The sequence below is a fragment of the Aulonocara sp. 'chitande type north' Nkhata Bay genome, linkage group LG17, assembly GCF_057382095.1.
Source record: "Aulonocara sp. 'chitande type north' Nkhata Bay isolate Kocher_YH1m ecotype deep benthic linkage group LG17, A_spYH_male_GT1.1, whole genome shotgun sequence".
Lineage (NCBI taxonomy): Eukaryota > Metazoa > Chordata > Actinopteri > Cichliformes > Cichlidae > Aulonocara > Aulonocara sp. 'chitande type north' Nkhata Bay.
Window position 1 is genome coordinate 5,056,839 of NC_141360.1, and position 17,184 is coordinate 5,074,022.

General features: G+C 40.3%; 1 protein-coding gene across 1 annotated transcript in view; it reads right to left on the minus strand.

Annotated features, from left to right (window-relative positions):
- The window catches only part of camk1da (calcium/calmodulin-dependent protein kinase 1Da), an 83,198-nt gene that overhangs the window by 26,098 nt on the left and 39,916 nt on the right, over positions 1 to 17,184 (minus strand). Inside the window, exon 3 of the mRNA XM_086268262.1 lies at positions 12,552 to 12,626. Coding sequence (XP_086124388.1) covers positions 12,552 to 12,626 — 75 coding nt within the window. The remainder of the gene's footprint in view (positions 1 to 12,551; positions 12,627 to 17,184) is intronic.

The following is a 17,184-nucleotide window of genomic DNA, read 5'->3' on the forward strand; positions in this document are numbered from 1 at the left end:
CAATCGGTGGCTGACTAAATACTTTTTTGCCCCACTGTATGTGGGCAAAAAAGTGCACCGTTCTTCGCCAGAAAGTCATCGCTGCTACGGTGACAAACTCCCACGGTTAATTCCTTGTCTCAAAGTTATTCGTGCCTGGAATCTGCCTTGAAAATCTGTCTGCTCAAGTCACTCTTGCCTGTGGATGACACGAGCATCGCTCCATTGCATTGAGCCGGTGAATCTTGTAAAGGAAGGAACTCACCGGCTCAAAACCTGCCTGCCCGCTCTTCACCTGTACCGCCCCACCTTGGTAACCCAGCTGAGCTCCTATTTATCTCTGTAGAAGGTAAGACAATCTTAAAAAATTTAGATGACCTTATGCTATGTACTCACCACCCATATATGAGTATTAGCATTCTCTCTCATCTCTAATAGACCTACAGTATGTGTCATATCTTATTCAACCCAAAACACCTTTTAAACGTGCACACAGTTACCTAAGTCTGCTCACTAAGTCCGGTTTATATCTAATGATGATATTCTGGCCATTTTATTAGCTAGTAAAGACCGGGATGAGACAAAACACCCAGCATGAGGGGTCCACAAGCTGGTGTACTCCTAGTGCCAGTCCCAAGCCTGGACGAATGGGAAGATTGTATCAGGAAGGGCATCCGGAGTAAATTATGCAGATCCATCTGCTGTGATGACCCCTTGGGAAATAAGGGAGCAGCTGAAAGTACTTTACCTTTATTTGGGGAAGACACACAATTATATAGCTACTTGATATTATACAACCCCCTCTAATCAAATTTCCCTGTTATTACAAACAAAATATTATGAGACATAACAAGATTGAACGAGTGGTTCCTAGGAGCTCTGTAATCCTTAACAGCAAATAATCTAAAATGACATACTTTCTATCTTAATTTTGTGTCTTCACATCCATCTAGAGACGGCATCCATCTAATTTATCTGCATCCATCTGTGTGATGTTTGATGATGTCAAGCCACAATTACACACAGCAACACTGCTGTGACTACAAAAAGAACAAAAGAACCCACACTTCGTTTTGTTTCAATGAATTATTGAGCAGGCATGCTGGACGCTGATGCACGGGCCCATCTGCAAATCAATGCATCCTGTTTTTCGCTCTCATTTTATTCTTAAAGTTCTGACTGATGCTCAGAGTTCCAAGTAATGATATGTAACCCCACTGTTATCTTTGCCTGCCTGGTTTGCCAGACAAGTGCATCACACAGGTTAAATAGCTTTCACCTCACCTTGTCTGCAATGTGTCACAGTTGTGCTCTAACTTTGTTAACATGTTCTTGCATAGCCTGGACAATAAATTATAGAATTCCTTTATTTTAAAAAAACAAGCAGTGAGTTTCATCTGAAAAGCTGGTTTTAGGGCAAATTAAGACTGTCAATATATAAGACTGTCTTGATAAATAAATTCATTTAACACACTGTACGATCCTTAGTATGTGCAGAAAATTGAATTCCATGGAAGAAGCTTCATTGCCTTCTCTTGGCAGCCTGCCACGTCCTGTTCGGTGATATTAGGTTTCTTCTGAGGAAAACTCCACAGGATACCTAAGCTGTTATGGTGTAATGATGGAGAGATCCCTGTGTGACTACGACTGGCTATGACTATAGCCACCTTTAACAAGGTCACCTATAATGTATTTTTTTTTAACCCAGCCTCATATTGGTGTGCATTAGCCACACCTCTGCCACACTGGGCTGGCGCACTGCAATGTAGTGCAGGGCTGTAGGGTGGAATCATGACATCCTTGCTTACGATGCAAGAACATTTTTGAAAAGTAAATGTTGCAGCAGTCAGCCCGCTTGTCATGTCACTGTGCCTCATTCATCTCTCCTCTGTCAGCTGATGTGTTTACAAGCAGGCAGTGCTATTACTCTCACCGGACGATGGCTGTGCATCGCTGACGACGGCAAGCCTCGTTTTCTGCTCGTCACAGCAGAGAGACAGAGATCTGACCGCTGCCTCATTAGCTGAAATGTAGGGAGGAAAACCCCACTCCTGCATTTACACCTCCACTCTGCTTTTTTTGATCTCAAGCTTGTTTTTTCACGTGAACACTTAACTGAGATTAATTGTCTAAAATATCATGCAAACACAACAATTACCCTAATTAGATTAAACTCCATATCTGTGCAAACACAACCTGATTAACACAGCGAGACAGCTATTAAGCAACAGCACAAAAATAAGATCTTATTGTGGCATTTATTCAGGCTTTAGGAGAAAATGTTTCTGTTTCTTGTTCAGAGAACGCACATGCACACGTGAATATATATATATATATATATATATATATATATATATATATATATATATATATATATATATATATATATATATATAAGCTGCAACCACCAAGTACCTGCAGAGGGTCAGGCAAGTCCTGAGGAGTCAGCTGAATAGTAAGAACAAGATCCGGGCCATCAACACGTACGCCCTGCCCGTGATCAGGTACCCTGCTGGGGTAATAGGCTGGCCAAAGGAGGAGATAGAAGCCACTGACATAAAGACAAGAAAGCTCCTTACCATGCATGGAGGGTTTCACCCCAAGTCCAGCACCCTGAGGCTGTACGCTAAGCGGAAGGAAGGGGGCCGGGGACTGGTGAGTGTCAGCACCACATTCCAGGATGAGACAACGAACATCCAAGAATACATTGGGAAGATGGCCCCAACTGACCGAGTGCTCAGTGAATACCTCAGGCAGCAGAAACCCAAGAAAGAGGAGGGAGACGAGGAACCATCAAGGAAGGACAGGCCCCTGCACGGTATGTACCACCGGCAGATAGAGGAGGTGGCTGATATCCAGAAATCCTACCAGTGGCTGGACAAAGCTGGACTGAAAGACAGCACAGAGGCACTAATCATGGCAGCACAAGAACAACCTCTGAGCACAAGATCCATAGAGGCTGGGGTCTATCACACCAGGCAAGACCCCAGGTGCAGGCTGTGTAAAGATGCCCCAGAGACAATCCAACACATAACAGCAGGGTGCAAGATGCTAGCAGGCAAGGCATACATGGAACGCCATAACCAAGTGGCCGGCATAGTGTACAGGAACATCTGTGCCGAGTATAACCTGGAAGTCCCAAGGTCAAAATGGGAGATGCCCCCAAGGGTGGTGGAGAATGACCGAGCTAAGATCCTGTGGGACTTCCAGATACAGACGGACAAAATGGTGGTGGCTAACCGACCGGACATAGTGGTGGTAGACAAACAGAAGAAGGCGGCTGTAGTGATCGATGTAGCGGTTCCGAATGACAGCAATATCAGGAAGAAGGAACACGAGAAGCTGGAGAAATACCAAGGGCTCAGAGAAGAGCTCGAGAGGATGTGGAGGGTGAAGGTAACGGTGGTCCCCGTGGTAATCGGAGCACTAGGTGCGGTGACTCCCAAGCTAGGCGAGTGGCTCCAGCAGATCCCGGGAACAACATCGGAGATCTCTGTCCAGAAGAGCGCAGTCCTGGGAACAGCTAAGATACTGCGCAGGACCCTCAAGCTCCCAGGCCTCTGGTAGAGGACCCGAGCTTGAAGGATAAACCGCCCGCAGGGGCGTGCTGGGTGTTATAAATGGTATATGTTTTTTTTCTGCATTATTGTAGGATCTTTACCTTACAATGTAAAGAACCTTTAAGTGACTGTTGTGATTTGGTGCTGTGTAAATAAAACTGAATTAAATCCTTTAAGTCTTTAAAGGATTTAATTCAGTTTTAAAGACCCAAATAACTAATCTGATTAGGTCTTTAGGTGAAGCTAGCGTATAAGAAGTGTAAGTAGAGAGAGAAGAGTATCATGTAGGGCACTCTTTTAAAGGGTCATACTGTAGAACATAGAAGAGCTCTAATCAGGCAAATGCTTCTATAAATGGATCAAGTTGGGTCTTTAACATCAACTTTTTAAATTGCTAATTATAGCTGACTTGTAATTTAACTTTGGAAACACATTTTCTGCGCAACAATACAACCGAAGAAAAGACCACAAAAAAATCAATATGGTGGTCAACTCAGGACTAATTGCAATGTTTCAAGACTTTTGGAAGAGCCCCCACTGAACGGAAAGCTATCCTGCTCTTTTCCAACTCCAGATTTTTATTCTTTAATCGAGCAGCTTTGCATGACTCACAGGTCAACTAATCCTTACTTATCTCACACCGGGACTTGGTGCAGCCCCTGAGTTAATCCTCTGTCTGAAACAAGTTATTTTAGTTCCCTTTCCCCTCCCTTTAATCCAACTTTCTTCTCAGTAGCTGCCCCTCAGTCGCTGTGAACCTGAGATGACTATATTAAAGATATCCTCTGTCAGTGACATCTTACTTAGAGTAGAAAAAAGCCTGAGGATTTAGTGTTGTCTGAAGCCTCAGCTTTCGACTCACAGGTATCACAGCCTTTGTACTATTTTGGGGTTTTTTAAATAGTCCTCTATTTGAGGCTTTTCTGTTTTTCAGGTTTGTGGAGTTTTGCTTTTTAGTTTTGGGTAGTTTGAGGCTTAGACACATATTTTAAGTCCCTTTGCAAGGTTTCTAAGGTCCCTGCATTTTCTTTATTCTAGTGATAAATATTGCTCCCTCATTGTTCCCTGACTTCTTGTTAGGTTTTTTAAAAACTCAGGTCAGTGTTACTTTTGGTTACTGTTTTTGTTTTACATTAGAGGTTAGTTTTCTGTTGTTTGCTGTGTTAGTTTTGCTTCCTCTCAGTACTCCAGATTCCCTAATTGCTCTCGGTTTCTGTTAATTACGTTCGTCTTTACCTCATTTCTCCTGTTTGTCACCCCCCAATCAGTCCTCAGTGTATTATCTTGTAACAAGACCAAGAGCCATGTTCTAATGTTGCTTCAGTCTCATCTGAACACATCCAAACTGTACAAATGAACTGAAGAAGTGAAATATAGCCAACAACCCAACTGTCAGTGGACAAGCCACAACAAACAAAGGCTTAAAATTTTGAATACTGACAAAAAAAGTTGTCTGCTTCTGTTGAGTCCAGCTGATCACAAGCTTCCCACAAGCTCAATAGAAGAAACTGAAAAAGATGATACTATTCCAAAGGAATATAGAAAACTGTGTTAAGAATCCCAGGTGCTACTTTGTTTGGATTCATTGAAAGCCAGTTCTTTTATTTATTTATTTTTTACTGATATGCAATTCACAGCACAAACAGCATCAATATAAAGCCCACATTGCACTCGGTTGCATCGATTTTCATAGCAGCATGGTCTGATTGCCTCCCTGCGGTCAAGGTTACGTAAGACAAGCTATGATGAACAGGAATGAAGGAAATTCTGTCAGACTGCATTGATCTGCCATACTGCAATTACATGAGAAATCTGCAAAAATCCTTGTTTTTAAATGTGGTTTCTGATTACTGAATAAGAAAACCAGCACACCACTGAATACAAATGAGGTTAATTAGTACTGTAATGATCAGTAGAAATGCAGCTATTGCCAAGCTTCACTTTGCAGAAGCACTGTTGAGTTGGTGCTCTGGGAAAACGCAGCTTTTCAGTCACCATTTACAAGAACAGTTGGACACAGCTGCACAGGGTTAAAATAGATGCAGAGATGAAGCTGCAGTTCTGTGTTTTGCTTGGAGAAGGACAGCATGCAATGCTGATGCTAGATCAAAAAGGATTCTGAGCTACTCTAGCTTTTGATCCTTTCACATTGCCTTTTATATTATGACAAATTCATAATACATCTGGGCATCATAACTACAACTGACACACTGAAATAATTAGTTCAGCACATGTGCAAATAATCACTTTGGGCACATTTTGTTTCTATCCAAACTATGGTTATCTCAGGCAATTTTAGCTCTGAGAACCACCATGCCACTGTGCTACCCCTTGCAATAGTATAAAACATGTGCATATTGTTTGCAAATTAATATGTAAGTTACCCACATGCCCAATTTGTTATATATTCAAAGTGGGTTAAGCATTTAACCATGTTTGAAGCTGACCTGTGTTCAAGCAGATTGTACCTGGAAAAATAGTGAGCAGGAGGAAGATATAAAGAGAAGGAAAGCAATGAAATAAAAAAAAAAGCAGAGGGCAGATGGTGTGAAAGAGGAGAGGAAAAGGGGATGGAGGGTTAGAGGGAGATATCAGAGACCGGTCTTTCTTGTTACTGTTCTTTTTCTCAAAGAAATAAAACAGCAGGTACAGCCAACGTCTTTTGGTTACAGTTTTTTACAGACGCTAGGACACATTTCTCAATACTTAGGTCACTTTTGCAAAACACTTCACACAATCCTCCTAACTGACTGTCAGCTTGGCAAAGCAGTTCATTTCACATTCAAAATGCACTACAACTACCAAAACACTTCATTCAGGTCTCAAATAAACTCATTCTTCCAGAACACTAGCAAAGGTTGACAGCCGACAAACACACTTTGTCACCCACAAAACAATGACCTAAAAAACACTAACAACATGTAGCATTACACAGTGTTTACTTGTGTAAAACAAGGACACATCTCTGTTTATAATTTCAATATATGTTACTGGAATGAATCAGACATCATGCAGAATTCGTTAATATTTGTTTATGTATTTTTTATTTTTTTGCACTAAGTAATCCCAAAATACAAGAATGTGTATACACACCATCCACTGATTCACATACAATAGTAATGCTAATCTACTCGGTCTCCTCCATTTGGCCACAGGTTCTCATCCACATCACATCTTATGTCATCTAGGGCAACACACCTAGGAAAGAATCTTCTGGCATGGCAGAATTGAAGGAGTTGAAAAATTGAAGGAGTAACACCTGTGTAGATGTTCATCTACAATGAGAATCAGCTGTGGCTGGTTAAACTGCATTTTTAGATTTACAGTTTTTTACAGCCGCTAGGACACATTTCACAATACTTAGGCCACTTTTGCAAAACTCTTCACACAATTCTCCTAACTGACCTTCAGCTTGGCAAAGCAGTTCATTTCACATTCAAAATGCACTACAACTACCAAAACACTTTATTCAGGTCTCAAATAAACTCATTCTTCCAGAACACTAGCAAAGGTTGACAGCCGACAAACACACTTTGTCACCCACAAAACAATGACCTAAAAAACACTAACAACATGTAGCATTACACAGTGTTTTCTTGTGTAAAACAAGGACACATCTCTGTTTATAATTTCAATATATGTTACTGGAATGAATCAGACATCATGCAGAATTCGTTAATATTTGTTTATGTATTTTTATTTTTTTGCACTAAGTAATCCCAAAATACAAGAATTTGTATACACACCATCCACTGATTCACATACAATAGTAATGCTAATCTACTCGGTCTCCTCCATTTGGCCACAGGTTCTCATCCACATCACATCTTATGTCATCTAGGGCAACACACCTAGGAAAGAATCTTCTGGCATGGCAGAATTGAAGGAGTTGAAAAATTGAAGGAGTAACACCTGTGTAGATGTTCATCTACAATGAGAATCAGCTGTGGCTGGTTAAACTGCATTTTTAGATTTAAAATATGTTTCAATAAAATATTGCTGTTGAATTTTGCTGTCTTTTCAAGTTTTGCATTGTGTTATTGTTTTGGCCATAAGTTTAACAGTTTTGAAAACAGTATGTAAGCACATGCAAAATGTCCTGTCCGTACAAAGATTTTTGGCAGTTGTTGTGTCTGAGTGAGAAGATAATTCATGAAATTTGAGAGATGTAGTCATTGAATGCATTTTGTGCCAAAACAATGATAACTGGTCCTCAGTTTAGCCCACATAGACTTCTGTTGTGCTCACTGTGTGAGGAGTTTTGCAAACGTGACCTAAGTATTGAGAAATGTGTCCTAGCGTCTGTAAAAACTGTAATGAACTACTGAATTTTGAAACCTATGTTAGTCAAAGTAGAAAAAAAATCTTGCCTTTGATTCTTAACCTTAACTTTAACCACAGTCACTGCTAGATCAAGTGAGAGCACTCAGCGATAATAACTTGCTTCTTTACCAAACAGCAGTCAGCTCTGTTAACTGGTTTATCCATGACAACAGGAGATTTAATCAAAATGTTAAGATTGTAGGTTAACAGCTTAACCACAGTTAAGACCTTTGACTGGAGTCTGGCCAACAGAAGGATTTTAAGTGACGTAAAAGCTTAAGGAAACTGTTTCTTAATTTGTCATCAGAATGGAGTGAGGAGAAAAAAAGCGCTGCCCAGACGTAGTTAATCTGTGTTTGTTATGTCTGGAAAGTCATCCATTTATCTTGCCATCAACACATTGGCATCTTAGCTAGCTAGGACCTAGAGATTAGGTACAACCTTGGAAAAGTAACTAAGCATATGTAGATAACAAATTTACAAATTTTACAGCAATGTTGATAGGAATCTTTGCTTAGTACACTACAAGTAAAGTTTCTGCTTCTACATTTTTAGCTCGTAGACTAGCTTAATCTAGCTAATTTGAAACACTTCATAATCTAATATTACTAAGTGAGTGCTGACTTTATGGCGATTTAATGCTTTAGCTGGCACAATTATTATTACTACTACTGGTAATATTAATCTAACTATAATGATTGCATGGAACTATTTAACAATCTATATGTTTGTGTGTGTGTGTGTGTGTGTGTGTGTGTGTGTGTGTGTGTGTGTGTGTGTGTGTGTGTGTAGCAGTCACCAAAATTTGTATCCACAAAGGAATTTTGTTCCCCAGGGAAGCGTTTTGCTAGTAATGATAATATCAATATTGCATTTCAACGTCTCTAACATCTGTTTTTAGACATGTAATATTGCATTTCTTAAAACATTTTTTTTTAAAATAAGATTGCAAAAAGCCATTAAGATTGAGATCTTTTTTCAAGGAGAAAAGGTTTGGGACAAACTTGACAGATAAGGATCTGCAAACCTAAAACTGTTTTACTTTAAAAAGGGCTGGTAGTTTCATACTTTTTGGAGCTTATTCCACTTGTAAGCAGTTTAGTAAGTCGAGGCTATTTTAAAAAGGGACAGCTCTTAAAATGAACCTGTATTAAAATTAGTCTGTTTAAGGGTAACAAGAGCAGTACAGGGTAATAAATAAATATCATACTACTCCCTTAGCATTAATAATTGCATCCCAAGTTGCTATGACACAGTGAGTTATATGCAGTAAAGTATGTGGATGTGATGGCTAATAATGAGCGTCTATAGCTGCTGTGCAGGATTATTCTCATACAAATGCTTTTGACCTGGATGGAAAATGCCAAGGTTGTATGTACAACTCTGCCTGCTGCTGAACATAAATACCATTACAGTTTTTTCTGATTGCTTAAGCACATTTTTTGTAACTATTGGCTAATTTTGCAAAACTCTTCACACAAATAAGAAAACCTGTCACCCAATCATCAAAACATTGTAGTTCTCTTGCAAAAGCGAACACAGCTAGACTAACTCTTCACACCTTCGTAAAAATGGTGTTTCCGTATCAAACAGTGCACACAAGCCATCATCTACTAAGCACACAATGCGCCAACTGCACACTGATGGTATGAATACAAAACACATCTGGCTTTTGCTTTCTCTGTGCACAAGGTAGGCTATGTCAGTTTGAGCTCATACTTCTGTCATAGATCCATAAGCATAGAGGGATCCAAACGTCAAGTACTGGTGTTTATTCAAACACATCAAAACAAACACAAGTGTTTATTTTCAAGTATAGGATTATTTGCAGTCGCCATAATGACTATATGGGTTACTTGGTCTGCAGTGAACATGCTTCCTCTGCCCCCAGTATCTGGTCATCTAGCAACTCTGTAAAGTAACAATTTCAGTATTTTTACATCAATGGTATTGGTGTGTTTCTCATTGGCATATGGCAGTGCTACAAATCTTTGTGCGAAGTGACTGTACTGACCGATTCTCATTTCAAGATGTCCTTATGGTGCTTGCTACAGTGTAGCGGCTCGAGTTAGGCTGGACCCGTTGGCCAGCTACCCTCAGGGTCACTCCACGGTTGATTACATGGTCCACTATTGTAGCTCTGATGTCATCAGCAATTCTATTTCTTACTCTTCCTACCCTTCCTCTCCCCCCTCCTCATTTTCCTCTCCCCCCTCCTCATCTTCCTCTTGCTCCTCCTTGTCCTTGTCGTCCTCTTCATCCTACTTCTTCACCTCCACGTCCTCTTCCTCGGCCTCCTCTTCTTCTCACTCTTTCTGCTCCCTCCATTGTACTCCGCACACACAGCTTACCTGTATTATAGTGCTTAGGCAGATTGCAAAGTGAACGAATTATCTAAAAAAGTTTTCACATGTGAAAGTGTGCCAGACAGTTGGCAAATTAGTGTTAATGATAGCCATACATGTGTATACTTTTGCTAGGAGTGTGTTGGAAATTTGGTAATTGAGTGTTGTGCAGTGAATTGTGCCTACAGTTTTGCAAAGTGTGTGTTACAAAATTGCAAACTGAGTGCAAAGCAGTTTTTGTGCTTTTAGTTTTGCAAACTCAGTGAGTGGTTTTGCTATAAGTCTGAATAGTTTTAGAGATTGTGCTACAGGAATCACAGTTAGGGTTTAAGCATTCAGAAAAAACTGTAAATATCGTTGATGCCAGTTCAAACTTCCATTACTAGATCAGGTCTGACTTAACTATGTCACAGTAACCTCACCAAGTTCACCTAGCCCCATATTAAAGAGTTGGTGAAACTGCTGACAATTTATCAGTCGTCCACAGTAATAGGATCTATAGTATACTACGAGGCTTTGACAGAATTGAATGCAAATTCTTCTTTAATCTACATATTAACGTTTCTTTCTTTTAAAACCAGGCTTATCGTCCAGGCAAAATAACCTCATTCATGCTCAAATCTTTAAAGTTTAATTGAAAAAAATACTTTTTTGACTATGAGAAAGCTGATAGAGGTACATTTGCATCTTCTAACAACTGTGATCAACCAACATGGTCTCACTCCCAAAGCATAACATTTTACACTAGGTGACAAATTGTCGGTATATTGCGCTTCCGGGTTCCCAACACGTCCCTATATTACAAGATCAGAAAAATGAGGAAACATGAGAACCATTTGGAATGAATCTACACATGTAAGTTCGTTTTACGTAAATCGCTTTGAAAAACACTATCTAACGTCATTAAAGTGCTGGTTAAGGCTGGGGATAAGGTTAGGGTTAGGGATAAGGTTATGGTTAGGGCTGGAATACATGGCTGGAACGTGTATTACCGTGGGAGCGTCATTCTACTGGATGTCATCCATCACCCAGCGCGTAGCATAAGAGCGTGGAAGGTCACCTTTTGCGTTCCTTAGAAACGCCTTGGGACTTGAGAAATCGTCAGTATATTACGCCTCGGGAGTGAGAACGGGCTGGATCAACACCTTGAGAGCCTTTTTTATCCAAGAATTCCAACAGGGTGCAAAATGTCATAAACACAATGGCTTACCACCAAATAAGTGAGTGGATTATCTGCCAGCTGTCATAGGTAGGTTAAATATTAGCTTTAACTTATGAGCTTATTCATAAGTTAAAGACCTCAAAATCGTTTCCTGTATTGCCGCGAGTTGGCACAGAAACACAACCACCCAAACACATGCGGTAGGGGAGCAGATAATCCACTGGCATCGGCAATAAACACGCCACTGTTGTGTAAACCACGGCTCTGACTTCCACCTGAACTTGACTGATTTGTTTCCAGCTCGAATGCCAAACTTCCAGACCAACTCCTTATGTAAGCAGCTCTAACCTTGAAGAGGAGGTTAGTGGGACACCTGTGGGTGAACCCTTTCCTCTAGTGCTGACCATCAAAGCAGAGATGTACATCAGATGATGTAATAGAAGCCTCGTAGCGGTGTGGTGGGCTTTGAGTACGTGTGTCTGTGTGTGCGTGCATGTGGGAGGACTGGTGGGCTTTGTGTGTTTTTTGTGTGTCTATGTGATGGGTGGGTGGACAGAAGAACGAGAGGTAAAGTGTGAGAATTTGAAAACACTCTGTAAATTAGCAACAATTTAAGTCAGAAGCAAATAAGAAATACGCACTCCGACATCTGAAACATTAAATTATTATTAATAAAAATCAAAAACAGAACAACAAAGAATTTGTATTCTTGTCCCTCGCTATAAGAAAACCAAAATGTCTGCCAGAATAAAATCTGACCCACTCGAGAAAGATTTAACATATAAACTATAACTAATATTTAAAATGTACTCATTTGTAGGCTAAAATTTCACAATAGGACAGCTTATGCCCTCTATAATATGATATTACTTTTGTAGCACCAGCTTTGTCTTAAAGAAATAATATGTCTTCTTTTTTTAATTTCTACCCTACTAATACAATATTAAATAACAAACCCCAACCCCGCCCCCACAAACACACCCACAAATATATTACACAACAGCTTTTACAGGCTGACGAGTCCCATTATGTGACAGAGCAGAGCTTGCAGTCACTAAATGAAATGGTCTTCCAGGGAGATGTGGGTGATTTGGGGGTCTCTGTTCCCATCAGTCACATTGTTGAACACAATGTCCTAAACACAATGACGACAACAGAAGAAGAAAAAGAACATTGACTCACAGCTGCATAATCAAGTAGAGGTGGTCGGGGCTCTCGTAGATGTCTTCCAGTGCCACAATGTTCTCATGCTTGATCCTGCAAAACAAAGACAAAGCAATCAGTAAAGATTTGTTTTTTTGAATCTGTTTTTTTAAAGTTTCTGCCACAGCCACAGTCCAGACTAATGCTCCAACTGTCTTTTGTACACCTTAATATTCTGAGTTGTACATTGTTAACACTTTATGTCTCAACCAACAAAAAAGTGTCACCTCACGATCCATTTCTTAGCTGCTCTGAAGCTACTGATTGAATTAAACAATGAGTTTTAATGAGCCTCCCACATGCCCATCTATACTATCGCAAAGTAATAAAGTCATAGACAGGAAGTTAAATGACAGTAAAGTTCCTGATTTCTCAGTACTGATTATAGAAATTTCAGTTTTTAGTCGTGTTAAACACTTGTTGAAACTTATTTTTCATATATTAAGATGATTTTGGACATCCTTGCAAAATACTATAATAAATAATATATATTGTGTATATATGTTGTGTATTTTGTAAAGAATATGAACATACACATGCTGGTAACCATTAGTTACATCTTACTAGTACAGGGTTAGACCCACTTTTACCTTTTGTACTGCCATAATTCTATATATTACAATCCCAACAAAGGCCTGTAGTCATTCAACACGAAGTGTTTTCTTGTCTTCTTCTGAAATGTAGTTGGCTGTAAGTATTAAAAACTGGAATTACTTTATTTCTTTGCTTGCCCTGTCTCCCTCCCCTCATCCACAACCGGCTACAGCAGATGGCTGCTTTTTCCTGTTAAAAGGGAGTTTTTCCTTCCCACTGTTGCCAAGTGCCTTCTCACAGGAGGTTGTCAAATTGTTGGTGTTTTGTTTGCATTACTTTAAGGTCTTTACCTTACAAAATAAAGTGCCTTGAGGTGCCTTGAGTAGCGATTTGCCACTAACTAACTAACTAAGGTACAGAAAAAAATACAGCTGAAGGCAAAGGGGGTTTGGTTGGACCTTACTGAAGAGATTTACTGAAAAGGTATTAAACCAATAAGAATCACACTGAATTATAGGGCATTAAACAATTTATATTTAACTTTATACAGTGTGCATGTTTATCACAATCCTAACTAATCCAAGGCAGCTACCATGTTTTCTCTGCCTCATCCATACTCGCAGCAACCAGTGAAGACTGTGGTGTACACAACTCCAGAAAAATAAATAGCAATTGTACATTGAATTTAGATCCTTTTGTAATTGCAAAAATCAAGAAAAAGTTATTTTACTCTGATGCCAGCACAAACTTTTCACAGAAATCGAACCAACAATCTATTTCAACCAAAACCTCTTCACACTTTCCCATCACAATTTCTGCTCATTTTTTTTGCTTCTCTGCTGATTTCTCCATGGTTACAGCAGCATGATGGGGTGTTTCCCTTCTTCCGTGTGTGTGTGTGCGTGTTTGTGTGTGTTTGTCAGTGTGTAGCTGTCTGTTTGTTATCCTAATATGCCGTGCCTAGTGGAAACACGACTAATTTTGTGTGCGTGGTTGCAGGTTAATCATCTTTTGCACAGTAAACAGAGGTAATCCCCCCTGGCCTAACTCAGGCATATACACACAGAGGCGCACACAGCAGGTGTGCAGGTAAACATCTAACACCTATTAAAGAGCGTATGATCGCAGCGGCAGCAGGTATGAATCACAGAGCTGAGACGTGACTCATACTCATGCTCATACAAGTACTGGTTGAAAAGGGGTAATGTGTGTGTGAGCGTGTGTGTGTGTGTGCCCTGTCAAGGATAATGAACGGCTGACAGGAAAAGCCTGAGTGTAATGGCAGAGCAGATCCGGAGCGCATTCAGAAAAACCCTCTTTTTGCATTAAATGCCTGGTGTGGCAGTTAGTTGTTCTCATTCATGGATTTCTCCTGCATGTATCTCCTGTTACTGCTGCACATAGACTGGGTAAATAACGGGATTGTGTCATTCAGACACAGGCCTCTTCGACATTAACGCTTCCTCACGCCTTCATGCCGACATCCCCGCAACGGTGATGTGAGAGCCACGTTTGCCACACGTGCAAAAGACTCAACATTTGATCGTTAATTAATTAATTTTTCTCTGGCAATGTCACAAACAGCAAGGTTTGCGTGCTTGTGTCTTTGTGTTTGCTGCAGTGTGAGTTTCAAAGCATTGTGCCCTACCCCTAGCACATAGACACTAAGAAATTGATCTCTCTTCTGCAAAAAGCACGGCGCGCATCAGAGGCAAATATAGGAATCTTACAGCAGATTATAAAACAGAGTTAGTAAGATAGTGAGACAGGTGACCAGATCGCTCATTCAGATGTTAAAAGACACCTTCAGATGTGAGATCTGTACATATTTTAAAATATATCAATATATTTTTAAAAACAAGATTAAAACAAAATTAAGTAGATAATTGCATCTGTGCTTTTTGTCCAGATCAGCACGGGCTTGGAGAAGGCATTTGACTACATCCCTCGCAGGATCTTGTTCAGCAGGAGTATGGGGTACGTGGCTCATTGCTATGGGCTATGTGGTCCAGTGAGAGCTTGGTTCATATTGATGGATACCCTCCCCTGTGGGTGGTGGACTCTACTGGTGCTTGTTATTGATTCTGTTCATGTTCACAACTTTCAATGGGCAGAATTTCTAGATATAGCCAAGTGTGGTCTCAGGATCTCATCTTTGCTGTTTGTAGATGATGTGATTCTGTTCGCTTCATCAGACATACAGCTCGTACTGTGGCTGCTCGCCAAAGTGTGTGAAGCAGAGAGAATGAGAATTGGCACCTTAAAGTCCGAGACCATAGTTCTCAGCTGGAAAAGGGTGGCGTGCCAACTCTATGGCAGCAATAAGCTGCTGTCACAAGTGGAAGACTTTAGGTAGCTCAGTGTCTTTTTCATGAATTAGGGGAGACTGAAATGTGAGACACGAATATGACAGATGGATTGGTGTGTCGTCTGTGATGCATATGCAAAGCTGTTCATTTACCGGTTGATCTACACTAAGAAGTCTGGTGGAACGTGACGACTTCACTTCTTGTTGACAAGAGCTGTCTGATGGCAGGTAAAATGGTGCATGTGGTTTTCTCTGGAAAAAATCAGAGGTGGGACTCAAAGAAGCTGCTGTGAATGACATATTTTGCCTAAGCTCACCCAGAACACAGAAGTGTTTCAGCATGCGCTGAGGTGCTTGCAAGAAAAGTTGTGCTACTGAAGATAAGTATTTGACGAAACAAGATGATGCTTTTGTTAGCGCTTGGGGTCAGATTTACAGTTCTTTCCACCGTCTGCTGCCACCAAAATCTCTGAAACTTGCCATAACCTGATCCAGCAGATTTCCCTCCAAAGCTAAATTGGTGTCTCTGCCCTGCACAAGACTGCTTGAGACAGAATCTGCTCACTGATGCTCTCTAACATGCACTGAAATTACGCTCATTTGTCTAAATGGATGTCTGCTCTCTCCCTCGTGGATCCAATTTGCATTTTCTCTAATGTTAACAGTGAAACCAAATTACCAAAGTTATTGCATTTAATGGCATAATAATTGCTGCAGCACTTTGATTTTTCTGTGTAACTGTAAGATCACTTGTTTGTCTGTAGGGTGAAACAGACGAAGACTTCTCTTTCTTGATCATTTGAAATGATAACTTTGGTGTCTCTGTGATGTAGTGCTTAAAAACATTCACCTTTAATGTGTAAGATCTGTGATTTGAGACCAGGCGGTGAAACAAAGCCAGCCGAAGGCGGTCACAAACCAGCATGCTCTTAGTGTTGGTGTCAAGCCCAGACGAGGAGGGTTGCTTTAGGAAGGGGATCCGTTATAAAATCTGTATTAAATCAACATGTGGATCCATCTTCTGTAGCAACCCCTTTGGGAAATAAGTGAGCAGCTGAAAGAACCATGTCATTTGAAATGATTATTTTAACAGTTTGCAATGGGAAGCACACATTTCTTTTTGAGCTTTTCCTCATTTTCTGACATATACTGTTGTAGTGAATGCTCAGTAAGTTTTAAACACTGAGGTCAGTGCATGTATAACTAATTCCCATAAATGGTAAATGGATTGGTTTTTATATAGTGCTTTTTACTCTAATAATAAATGGACTGGTTCTTATAAAGCACTTCTATACTCTAACAAGCTGCAATGAGTCTGAATAAGTCTTCAATGAACAGAGCTCGAAGGGCCACGGCTGCCAACTGGTTGTATTCTGGGTATATTCCTATAGATCTATTATTAATACTAGTCTTTTGTCTGGTCAAGTACCTAAGGAGTTTAAGCATGCAGTCATACATTTACTTAAGAAACCAGGCTTAGACAGTTCAGTCATATCAAATTTTAGACCCATCTCTAAGCTTACCTTTCTTAGTAAGATTCTGGAAAGGAATGTTTATACTCAGTTGATGGACTATTTGAATGACTCTCAATTGTCAGAAATCTTTCAGTCCGGCTATAAGCCATTTCACGGTACGGAGACAGCCCTGGTAAAAGTTATGAATGACATTCTGATAGCGACAGACTGTGGTAAATATGCAGTGCTGGTCCTGTTGGACATGACCGCTGCATTCGAAACAGTGGATCACGATTTGCTGATCTCCCGCTTACAG